Source organism: Microtus ochrogaster, chromosome 2 (assembly GCF_000317375.1).
Source record: "Microtus ochrogaster isolate Prairie Vole_2 chromosome 2, MicOch1.0, whole genome shotgun sequence".
NCBI lineage: Eukaryota > Metazoa > Chordata > Mammalia > Rodentia > Cricetidae > Microtus > Microtus ochrogaster.
In genome coordinates this window covers 62,539,757-62,552,945 of record NC_022010.1, presented here as the reverse complement: position 1 = coordinate 62,552,945, position 13,189 = coordinate 62,539,757, and the positions used below count along the sequence as shown (strand labels likewise).

At 37.6% G+C, this 13,189-nt stretch overlaps 1 protein-coding gene across 4 annotated transcripts in view; it reads right to left on the bottom strand.

Moving 5' to 3' along the window:
• The window catches only part of Cblb (Cbl proto-oncogene B), a 186,948-nt gene that overhangs the window by 57,952 nt on the left and 115,807 nt on the right, over positions 1–13,189 (bottom strand). For all 4 annotated transcript variants that reach the window (XM_005345058.1, XM_005345059.2, XM_026786262.1 and 1 more), the window contains exons 7-9: positions 11,510–11,647; positions 8,332–8,419; positions 5,719–5,850 (exon numbers count right to left, since the gene is read on the bottom strand). In XM_005345058.1, coding sequence (XP_005345115.1) covers positions 5,719–5,850; positions 8,332–8,419; positions 11,510–11,647 — 358 coding nt within the window. The remainder of the gene's footprint in view (positions 1–5,718; positions 5,851–8,331; positions 8,420–11,509; positions 11,648–13,189) is intronic.

Sequence of the window (13,189 nt, the reverse complement as noted above, 5' to 3'; positions counted from 1 at the left end):
AGAGAACCAGGGCTCAGTTTCTAACACTCACACGGTGGCTCACACCTGGCTGTAACTCTAGTTCTCGGTCATCCAGTGTCCTTTTCTAGCCTCCAGGGCAGCAGTCACAGATGTGGTAGACAGATGTGCAGGCAGGCAGAGCATTTATACACATAACACAAAAGGAAATCTTAAAAAAAGAACGGTTCTCATCAGAGTGTTGGAGCCGACAACTATGTTTCCGAAGTGTCCATTTCTGTTGTGATTCAGATACCTAGTAGGAGGTCCGTCATTTAGTTGGTAGATCAGACTCAAGCACCTCTTTTTATTTTAAAGATTTTATTGTCCCTGGAGTGTGCGAAAAAAATTCAGCAGATAAAGGCACTTTCTGTCAAGTCTGCAGGCTTGGAACAGGCACAGTTTGATGCAGAAAACTGGCACAGATGTAATCCCAGCACTCTGTGACAAAATGGGAGGTGGAACTAAGACAATTGGCCAGGAAGCTCTCTGGCCTGCCAGACTGGTGTCCTCAGCAGGCACCAGGAAGGCGAGAGCAGAGGTACGACTCCTTAGAGGGTCCTCTGCTCTCCTGTCCCCTCTCCCAGGCCTGTGCAGGCCCAGCCATGCCCACTCCACTCATGCAGCTCAGGATGTCACTGCAGCATTCTGGTCATTTCTCGTGTGCAGCTCCTTCAGTCCTCCTCCGGGAAAGAGAAGGTCTCTTCATTCTACCACAACCAGACTCACTCGAGAAAGGAATCAGCAGAAGCGAAAGTTTGAAGTAGCCATTTAAACGCTCTTAAAGGCAAATTTTTCCTTCCTTCCTTTCTTTTTTACTTTTTTTATTAAAAAATTTCAGTAAGGGTAGAAATTTGAATATTGTTTTTTAAAAAAGTCAGATAATATCCATTTCTTACTAAGATATAAGCAGTGAACTCAATTCTCAACTCTCCCTCCAATGTTCTCTTTAACCACATGGTATTAAAGCCACACTCATAGCTTTGTGTGCATTCACAGTTTTCTTAATTACCATTTTGGTATCAAAGTCTTTCCTTCAAAACTGTCTGAAGAGAAACAGAGGGGGGGAAAACATAGGAAAATTTTTTTTTGTCAGCAATTTAAAATACAACTGCCTAAAATTGACAGAGATAGTCATTTTTATTTGGGAGAGATAAACTCAGAAGCCACTTAACAGCTTCTGTAAAAACAGCAGCACAGTTCTTTACTTTGCACTCTATGCGGGGACCAGCTGCACTGCGGGTCTTTTGTAGATTGTGCACACAGGGAGATGTGCCCCTGAGGACCGTGAGGATAAACGTTTCCTTAGGATATTACTGACATGGAATATCAGTGAGAGGGGCGTCTGCAAGCTCTACTGACCGCGGGAGGAACTGGGAGGCCGCACCCAGGGTCCTGCTGCTCCAAAGACCCCGGAGAGCTGATTGTTTAACTTCTTTGGTATTCTGGGCAAACTCATCCATGGTTATTCAATTTATTACATAACACAGATGTTTCAGAAAATGAAAATGGAAAAACAAACATCTGACACGTCTTTGGGGGCATGACGAATAGGCCATAATAATGGCAATCAAAGAGCAACCACTGACAGTCATAACAGCCATCACTACTGTGCCTTCCTTAGGTTTGCTGCTAATTATATCAAATTTAAGTCTCTAATGAATTTCAATTAAACCAAAACAGGGCATCGAATGAAAGACAATTTTAGCTAAAAAAAACACACTTTCTTGAACATACTAGGATTTACTGTTCACGTTCAGTGTTGCCTGCAGGACGCTGACTGATCCATCCTAAGTTCTTGGTAGGCAGGCATTTCTCTAAAACCATTTTCATATCAACACACCCAACCAAAGAACTGTAAAGTAGGAGGAAACTCTGTGATGCTAACTAAAATTGCAGGAAAAGCAGACATTTGTTTCACGTAATTATTAGCAGCAATCTCATGTACAAAATTTTCAGGAGCAACTTTAAAGTAGAAACTAGGACTGAACTTTCTTTCAGCTCAGAGGTTGGCATAGAGACATCAGCTGCTCAGGAGCTAGTGAAGGAGGAAGAGGAGAAAGAGGAAGAGGAGGAAGAGGAGGAGGAGGAGAAGAAGAAGAAGAAGAAGAAGAAGAAGAAGAAGAAGAAGAAGAAGAAGAAGAAGAAGAAGAAGAAGAAGAAGAAGAAGAAGAAGAAGAAGAAGAATTGGGAATGAATGCTCAAGTGTCCAGGTTTGCTTCGATCAAAGAGTATTATTATATTATTATTGGGTAGCCACACAATAGGTTTTAGTTGTTCATGATTTACCTTAAAAACTTAACTTTTTCTCTGACAGTAAAAGTGGACAATCCCATGAAATAATACCAAGAGCTTTAAAGAAAAAAGAGAGAAAAAAAAAGATTCTATACTATATCACTTTAGAACACAAGCAAAGTAAAAAGACAGAGGCATCTGTCACAACGTGCCTTTCAGCAAAGAGCTCCAACACTCAGAAATCTCCCACTAAATCTGTTCCTTTAGATCCCAGGTTTGACAATACATTAAAGAACAAAGGAATGTTCTAAACCCCCAGGACACAGGAATTCTAGACTATCACTTTAGGAATTTAAGCCTTGTCCTAATGACAAGCTATTTAAGAACAAGGGAAAGGGTGGCACATAATTCTTGTGAGAACGTGGTAAGGAGAAGCCAGGTCTCGGGGCTGTCTGTGCCAGCAGCAGAGGGAATAATGAGGTTCACAGGCTACGGCACATGGATCCAAGGCTACAAGTTTCAAATCTCATTCTCAGAGGGAAAGCGGGCAAAGGTCTCTGTAGGATCAGCATCTTCTTGGGAAAAACTGTTCAGAACAGGCGCTCCAGGAGGCTTTCTGCAGATGACCAACAACACTGTCCAGTTAGAGCAGTCTTATGCCCTCCTGCTTTCCTTCACAGCATCTAAGTGAAAACAACACAGTACCTATGTGTAGGATTCGAACATCAACGACCCATGTTCTAGGTGGTATATATGCATATCTGGAAACATTTACAATATAACTGGGGAAAGCTAAAGACAGTCATACAAATTAAAGCAGAATACTTACTGAAACATATTTTTGTGACATTTCAAATTAATACTGAAATAAAAATTGTGCCCATTTTTCCTTAGTCTATATGCAAAATCCAACAGCCAGTACAGGGTAACAGTACTCACTGATGGTGTAAGTTGAAATATTTTCCTTTTTTTTTTTTTTTTTTTTGAGGCTTGGTTTCTCTGTAGCTTTGGAGCCTGTCCTGGAACTAGCTCTTGCAGACCAGGCTGGCCTGGAACTCACAGAGATCCACCTGTCTCTGCCTCCCGAGTGCTGGGATTACAGCTGTGTGCACCACCACCTGGCAGTGTGTCATTTAATGGAACTCATATCATTTTCACAAACAAGTTTGAAATAGTTATTTTTTAAAACTTTACTTAATAAGCTACTAATTTAGCATTACTTTCTCATGTATCTTCTACTAATTTCCCCAACCCTGTTTGCAGCGCTTGGTCATGTGTGCACTTCCTCATTTTCTAAATGCAAAACGGAGAAGTACGCAAGCATTAAAAGGCGAAGCAGCAGAGGCTAGTAACTTATAAGTACTGCTGGACATATCGACATAAGGTCACTAATATCAATATAAAAACATATGCAAGGCATCTGGGGACTGACTTTCAGCTAGAAAGAGGAAGTACATACACCCTTTGAAGAATGTTCCATAGTCTACACAAAAATCATGGTGATGCAAGGGGCATAGCAGTAACAATATAGAAGAAGCTGGAGAGAATCACATGCTCTTTTATACAACAGACTAAAAAAATAACTATCAGCTGTCCCGTAAGAAGTCTATAGAATAAACACAGTTTCTCCTGTTACAATCAGGCATACTTTCCCAAACCCACCTTGGGTTACAATGTAACTGGCACTTGTGAAGTGCATTAAGCAATCGCTTCACCCACCTACCCACCTTCCTCCGCCATAGCGAGCACAGGTCAAACACATAAATCCCCATCAAGCATAACGTGACTGTACCACACATTTCAAGACGAACGCACAGCCCTAACAAAAGCAGAGAGGGAGGGCCCAGTGTGTACTAGCCTAAATTTATACATTCCATTTAAAGATAAGTAAATAATGCTTTTATTGTCTTTCAGGAACACAACAGAGGCATTATTACTAGACTGAGCGCTTAAGTCATTACAGAACAGGAAGGAACACAACTTGGTCTCTTCTTGGTTCAGTACTCATCCCGTGATCCTGAGTGAGTCACAGGTGGAAAGTTCTAAACCCTCCTTCACAGGCATCCCGTGGGGAGGTGGAAGGTCAATAGCACTTTGGTTCATCTGCAAAGGTCAAGGTGCAGCTGGATGGACCTGACTTCCTTCAGCACATCACAAGTGATCACTGCTAAGTGCACAGAGTGAGTGTAGCTACATAAATAGCCACCAAGTGCCCATCTGCTGGAATTGATTCTTGCTGATGCTACATCAAGTCCCTTCCTTCTATCAGCAACTCACTGTGTTGTGTGGATTCATCATCAAAATGAATAGGATGCAAGAAATAAGGGCAAGGATATTGAAAAAACTTAAAGCAACATATACCTCAAAAGCATGCTGGGGGAGACAGGCATGGAGAGGCTGTACAAATTTCCTGAGGTGACAATGATGCCCATGAGCTCACAGAGGGCTATGAAAACCTAAATCAACTGTATTTTATCTCTCGTTCTTCCTCTTTTTCTTTCCTATTTTCAAAGTCTCTTCAGAGAGAGCAGGTCCCTTTTAAAACTATGAAATTGTGAAAGGTATTATATTTTGTCACCAATCCATAAGTTCAGTCGGTGCCATTGTCCTCTGAGGCAGCTTGTGTTGTTTCATGAACCACCTGACCCATCTTCCCTTACATCAGAAGTTCAAGGTTGGGAAGAGAAGGCCAAAGAGTGAAGGCCAAGGTTTAAAAATTAAAATTTTTGCTTTCCAAATTATATCAACATACTACTAGTTTTAACAGGGCTATGTTAAATAGCAAACTGCAAGATGACCTGATCAAAACAATCTCTCAAATAGTTAAAACTGGAACTCAGTTAAAAGACCCATTTTAAATCCCCAACTTTTGTAACAGTTAAAGATCTACAAAAGAGTCATCAGGGAAAAACAGCTTTCATGGCCTTATTCTAAAACATCAAATCATTTTGTATTGACTGACTAACTACAAACAAGGAGGAAGTTACTCTTCGTAAGTTTCTCAAAATTGGAAATAGCCTGTTTGGTTAGAAGCTGCTCGGGGGACATGGTTCTCAGATTGCCCAGTTTTGGTCTCTCAAAGCAGCTATCACGGACACAAGAGTCATGCACTGTATCTCGAGAGAAAAGAGATCTGATTGACAGCAATAGCACAAGACTTATCTACTGTAACTCACTGTGCTCCAAAGTCTTTCCAAAAGCACAATCTGAGGAAGACTAAATGGACTCATTTGGTAAGTTAACATTTGTGTCATCGTGAAATTAACTGTATGACAGAAGCGAAACCACTTACAACCAACAGAAACTTAAGTTACATAAGTGAAAAAATACAAAATGCAGCAAAATTATCAATTTCATATATACACATATGTATACTATTTTAAATAAAACAGTTCTGAGTATTACTTCCTGAATCATTAAGCCGCAGGATCCTAAGGGGAAGTGTGAGCGGGGTGACAGAGAAGGGACATTGTCGCTGCACGGTACCTGCCATGCAGTAAGGCACGAGGTGCACATCAGATGTCCACAAGGCTCAATCTTGACGTCTTTGTCATTCTCTGCGCAGATCTTACAGAGCTGGAAAGTGGAGCCCATTTCACAATACAGTTCATATTGTTCCTGGAATATAGGGAAAAGAGGCCGATGTTAATGGTTTTCAAACATGAAGTATTAATATCGAATTTCCTCAATTACAATGACTTCAGTTCCCCACACTTGAATTTGTCAGAATTAGGCTACCTTTTAAGGACACATTTTAAGTTGATATTCATAATTTGGTCTAAAAAATCAATTTTTAAAACATTTCAGATCTTGGCATTAATTTTATATAAATACACCCATACCCACACTTTCGGTTATTTAATGTTTTACTCCATTACTTTGTTTCAACAGCCACAGGGATTCTAAAGACAACATCTACAGTTTTAGAATGGCAGTAAAATTACTTGGTCCTTTTCGCTTGTTTTTTGTAAATGTCATGCACTCATTTCACTTCAAGGCCAAATTGAAAAAGTGTTGTCTGGACATTACATTTAATTTCTTAGACATCTTAAGATGAAAGGTAAGCAATATTTATTTGTCGCGTGGCCACGCTTTCTGTAGCCAACAAGAATGAGGATAGCATGTAGGAAAGAGAAACAAGCTTGAGCCACAGTGAGACTCAGTTCTTTTCCTCAAGTTCAAGAGTAAATCTCCAAATCCAAAGTAAATGGGAAGTATCTATATTCACAATTAAAAACTGGCTGAGACGAGCTTAGATGTTTGGAAGAGGAGCCTCAATGAATAAGTACTGACAATTTCTGCTGGATAAAGAAAAGACAGGCTAGTGAATGCAAAAAAAGAAAGTTCAAGAGCTGTTTATAAGAGTGGCAAAGAAAGGAAAAACAAAGTTTGTAAAAAGTTATGTCACATTTTTGTGAAGTGAATGCCCATGAAATATGCATGAGTAGAAGAAATAAATGGCAATGCTTATTCTGTGACTACTAACAACACTGCAGTGTTCAGTTTGTGCACAGACATCACACACATACAAGCACATGCACAGATACATACAAATCTCATCCGTTATAGTATTTGTCAGGCACATGAAACTTAGTAAAATAAAGGCAAGAGCAAGAAGATGAGACAAAGTGGAAAAGAATCATTATCAAAACAATCCAAAATAAATTATAAATGGCTGAGAACCCTGCACTACTGGAAAAGCGCTGAGGTCATCTATGACTGTCCAAGTCAGGCCGCAACTATAAAATGCTCAAGTCACAGGTAAGGAATTTATTGCGGTACAATGATATTTTATGTGAAACTAAAGGGATCATGCTATTCTTGAAAATTTATGGATAGCTTCATTGATTTTTTTTTTTGTAGTGTTGGGGTTCAAAATAAGAAAGGTGTTTTGTCAACTAAGGTACATTCTCAGCCCCTACATTATTTTTAAAACATGGATTCAGAAAGAACAATTTTCCATTAACATCCCATTATACACATTAGGAAATATACTCTCAAACTGCTACACAAAGCTGAGAATGGTAGTCATATATTAAATTCTAAATGCCTTCCACGAGAGTACATGTACATAATGGGTATTCCTTCCACTTTAGCACAGCAAGAGTACTGAAACCAATAAACAGTTTTTAGCCTTTACTACTTACTAAAGTATGAACATATTTAAATTATGAAAGATTACAAAATATTTTATATTAAAAATATTGTTAAAATTTTTCTGAGTCTTCAGAAAGACCATGTTAAAGTCCCCCTTCATGCTCTCTTCATCACCTCAATAATTGCTAAGTTAACCAGCCATGTTTCTAGTTTGACAACTTTGGGAATGCACACTCATATTTCTATATAGTGGCTTGTTTTAAAAAAGTGAACTTATACAATAAAATTTTTAAAGGTGAAGCATTATACACTTAAATTCTGAATCAGCTGAGATTTGTATAGGGGCAGAAGTTAAGAGAACATTCAGGGCTCCTGCCCTCCTGCTGTTCACTGCACACAGCCATTGTGAGCAGCTATGGGTGAGTTCATCCACTAATAAACATTTTAGGGTTTTGTGATCTGTTGCTTTGTGGGAAGCGGCACAGAGAACACCCCGGTGGGCAGATCCTCCAGTGCACAGCAAAGTGGTAACACGTGGTGTTTATTGCCAAAAGATGTTTTCATTTAGATTTTTGTCTTCACTGCAAAGTACATAAAGAGTTTTCCAAGTTCTCACTCAGAATTCATACACTGTCAAAGTAGATTTATAAAACCGTATTACAATTTTAAGTGTTCCTCGGTACTCATTTAGCTTTAAAAACCTTAACACAAAACTCATCATTTCTTACCCTTTTTGTTTTAATTAAGGTTTTCTCCTTACATCTTTGCAGCCACATCTGACTTATCTATTTCTAGATAGGAACCAATAAGACTGCAAGTAATACCATTAACAACAAAAAGTTTCATCTAACATACATCATAAAATTTCTTTGAACTCTCAGAATTCTGACATTATCGTTTGAAATATTTGAGTGTGCTTTTGAACACAAGTAGGTAGAAGTTCACATATATTTCAGAGGTAGTAGAGATATGTATTAATTATATTTTCAAAAATATTCTTACCTGTGTCACTTTTATATGATCATGAGGTGTAGGTTCACATAATCCGGTTAAATCAGGGTTATAACTTCGTCCATCAGGATAAAGATAACTGAATTTAAACAAAATTTTATCATTTTAAATATATAAGGTTTTATTGCAATAAGTCTAATCAGGTTCTTCTACATTTAGACTCATGTTTTTATTTTTTTGTGAATCAACAACATATTCTTGCACTGTTTAAGCATATGAAATGCATAATATAAACTAGTCCAATATATAATCATTTTCAATCAAAATCTGTTAGTATTTATTTCTCATAAAGTTAAAAAACTATTCAGTGGTAATCTATATCCCATTCTAAAACTACTTAAATATATTTCTATCTACAGACTATTATTTAGTTTCCTGGAAGCATCATATGTATCATATTAATGTCATGTTAAAAATCACATGAAGAGAAAAAAACCAGAATGAAGTCCTAACTATGTCCTAAGCAGTGAAGCTCTTCCTTGGTGGTCTTTTCCACAGTCTCTTCGTTTTTCTCTCCAAATCTTTCCACTTCTGCTATATGGACACTAGTGCCCAGATGTGCACCTAGTAAAGCATGCATGTTATAAAACCCAGAGAATTCCATAATCCCATATTTCACTGAGTTCAGTCAAATCACACACAGAGACATTCACATACAAGGTATTCTTCTCAGACTAGAATTTTGAGCTAAAGTTAAAATAAGAAATCTTCTTGCAATGTTCAAAACAGTGCTTAATCGTTATTTGAAAATATACTGAAAATCAAATTTATTGTCATTAAATGTAATTTTTAGTAAAATACGACTGTAATATTATTGCTGGTATAATTAGCCCAATAAAAGTGAATAAATTCCATGATTAGTTCTGTTGAACATTTTCTATATTATAGAGCTTAATAAAAATTTAAAGATAGTAGTGACTATTTTAATAAAAAAAAGTCTGAAAAATATTTTTGATAACATAATAAAAGCATTCCTCTTCAAGTGAAATATCTAGAAATATTAGCGTACACGATACTGGAAAGCTATGCTAGACAGACACTAGGAGTATAGGACAGTTAGAATTCTCGGACAACTAGAACTGTGTGACTGGATATTCTCACGCAGTCCTAGGCAGATCAGTCGGAGCTTCCTTTGACTTAGGAAGGAAAGGGAAAGGATTCATCTGACCACTATACAAACTTAAGGTTACCACGGACAGCTAAACCTTATAAATATTAAACTTGTAAAATAAGCAAAAGTGGGTACCTTCTTTTTATATCACGAAATGGCTATTAAAAGTACTGTTACAAAATACTGAAATCATCAAATTCCATACAAATTCTAGAAGAAGTCCAACTTGGAAAATTACAGACATGAAAATGAAGATCCAGAGAAAGCTTACAAGATTCTACTTAAACTTCAGTGTTTTGGTTCTCAGCACATTCAGAATGCCCCATAAACTACCAAACATATGTCAGCCAGGAAAAATGGCATCTTGGCCTATTATCAACATACACCTGCCCTCTATGTCACACAGTATTGGTTCAACTGAAAGAAAAAACACCCAACCTTAATGATAAGTAGACCAGATGCCATCCTTTGGTTCAAGAAAATTCTCCCAAATCAATAGTATTTTTACTTTGTCCTAATTGACTGTGGGAGTTAGATTCAACCAGCCCATTGATTAAACGATATGTCTGAGTATGTATGAGTGTGTGTATGTGTATACATATTAAAAGTTAATTTGCTTGGGAGTTTAGAGGGTTTGTTATTCTTCAGGAAATATTCCGAGTTGTTCCTTACTCATTTCTTTTTGCTTGGCTTTTGAAAAAATTAAAAGGCATAAAATACAAACAAAGAAAATCAAAAACCAATAACAAATAAACGAAACAAAAACAAAACCCACTCACACTGATCTATGCATAGTTTTGCCAACTTATACCTTCCTTGTAAGTGTGAAAAAGTCTCTATCATGGAGAACCAACAGGTTCACATAGAAATCTTTCATGTAATAGAAGTCAAACAAGAAAGAACAGCAAATATATGCTATCTGAAGATAAACAGAGAAATGCACCTATGATACCACAACCTGGCATACATTTCCCATATAACTGCTTTCTTAAATCTGTGTGTCCTTAAAAATAACAGTAACACATTCTTTATGGGCCAGGATGATGCATGTTTGGATTCTTGTACTTGAAGCACTCCAGAGACTGAGGCAGGTGGATGAAGAGGTAAAGGTCAGCTTGGGCAGCAGAGTGAGTTCAAAGAACAGGATGAAAATCTCATGAGGACCAGGTCCAATAGCCAAACAGAAAACAATCTAACAGCAATAGAAGAACTGATTCTCTTCACATAGTTAACATCTAGTTCTTGCTTTAATGTTTGAAAACGGTCGTCTTCCTTCCTTTCTCCACCCTGCTCATTTCTGCCGTTTAGTGAGTGCTGTAGAAAAGGCAGCATCTCAATCATTTGCTCTCCACTATCTCCTGCCAGGCTTCAACACAGCCTTTCAGCTTCCTGCAAGCAGGCTCACATGAACCTGTGTTGCTGAACGGGGGGAAGAGCGAAAGAACGGGGTGGAGTGGAGGAGGCACACTGAGAATGCAGGAGGCCAAAGACAACAGGAGGTGACTGAAACTCATGGGAATCGGGGGTACCGACCGGTTAGCCAAACTTTTGGGCTGGAGACATTCAAGGAGGAAAACTCAGTTATAGTAAAATTTAATAAGCAACAACTTGGCAAGAACTGAGTTTAGCATTGACGTATAACTCTGAAATTTGGATCCATTATTAAGGTGAATAAAAAGACACGCAAGTGAACAGGTAGAAGATTAAAAAGGAGGAAAAAAATCAAGTACTCAGAACAAAATGCAACATTCAATTTTGTTTTATGTGAAATAATAGCAATGAATTACTCTAAGCTAGTAATATATGTATATATTACTATATTAATAGTATACACATATGTTAAAAGTTCCTTTATGTTTCAGCATGTTTTTTTAATGGTGAAATGTGTCTACTCTATGTAATTAGGGTGCCATAAAATGACAGCTCAGGCATGAGTAGCAAGAATGAAAGGACATCTATGCCTTAGGCTTGAGGTTAACCACAAACTACGAGATCATTAGCCTCACTCTCTGCTCCATGCCTAGGCAGAACACGTTGAACAAAGTGTCTCATACTTACAAGCCTTCCCTGCTACCGTCAATCAGGGCTTGGAATAAGGGCTTGTTATGAGGTATGGTCTGCAGGATATTGCCGTCCCCAGTCACATAGCCAATGGCCCACTGTCCCAGCCGAGTGCAGCTTAACCGGAAAATGTAGCTACAAAACACGATAAAGACATCTTCACTCACACTCCAAAGGCATGGCAACCACCAAACAATGTGCTAATCTGTTGTCTTGAGCAGAATCATTTAGAATTCCTGACAGAAATTTCTATCCTTGCCCCCAATCTAACTCCATTGGGCCTTGATGGTATCAATCTGTGAAAGAAACACTGATAATAATTCTTGTTCATTTAAGTATCTCTAGAGCTCTATTGGAAATAAATGAGGCTGGAAACTATCAGGAGATTTATTACCCCCATCCTTAGGGATGTGTGGGAATGTGGCTGCTATGAAGCAGCTACGACATAAATCATCAATGGAGAAAAGGGAGCAAAGAGCTAAATATTTAATTTATCAACCACAGAAACTGAACCAGGATTTCAATATATTTCTTTACCATTTAGGCATTAAAATTTGGTCACAGACCTATTTAATGTTTTCTTGCAAGCATTTCATAATTCATCTTTAAACAAATCTCAAAAGGGCTGAACTGTATCAATGACAAATTTGATAAATTTATATCTGCTAACCAACCTGCCAATCAAATAATTTTTCCATAGGCAGCCAACATAATTTATACACTGGTCATTCAATGAGTGATAAATCTCCTACATTAATTCCCAATAAAAGAAAATACTGACATGGCTTTAAATTCATCACCATTCACTTATTCATCTGAGTACATTATCCCTCTTTATAGGAGTGTATGCCACTCAATCTTGCAATCATGATGTTAGTAGCTGGATTGTGCAGGCAGTCCATTAATCAGGGCAAAAATAAGTTATCTAAAGCCCACTGGATATTAAGTTGTTACATGAATGCATAACCATAAGGGGGAAGTAAGAAAAGTTTCTCATGTTTTAATATTTGATAAATAGAGTGCACTAAAAAACTTCAGGAGCTATATTCTAGCACACAGGATTGTTTGTCACTGGATTTAGTAACCTCCTATGCTTAGTGGAAGACTGGCAGTTCATTTACCAAGAAAACCAGGCTTTAAAGAAAGGAGGGATTGCAGAAAGAGCTGTCAAAAAGGATACTTTCCGATTAGTCTCAACAGATTCCCCTAAGAGACCCTAATTATAGACTATTGGCCGTTAAATTATTGATATTATTAATCAGAATCATAAAAATATTTCTAGTCATTTCAGACTAATGGTTACATTAGGAAAACTGTTTCAAATAATATTCGGTAATTATCATTTGGAAGATCACTTGTTACATTAAGAAATAAATATAAGTGATCTTCCAAATGATAATCAATTACCGAATGTTATCTGATATAGTAGAGAAACCCTTCTTGAAAAACAAAACAAAACAAATATATAAAAGTGTCAAGAGAAGTAACTCAAACGTCAAGGAGATTAGTAAATGTCCTTCTTGCAAAGGACTTGGGTTTCTTTTTCAGCACACACACAAAATGGTTTTATACAACCTGTAACTCCCAGGATATATGGTGGTGCCCTCTCTGGCCTCTAGGATTACCTGCATACACATGGTCCATATATATATATATATATATATATATATTAAAGTT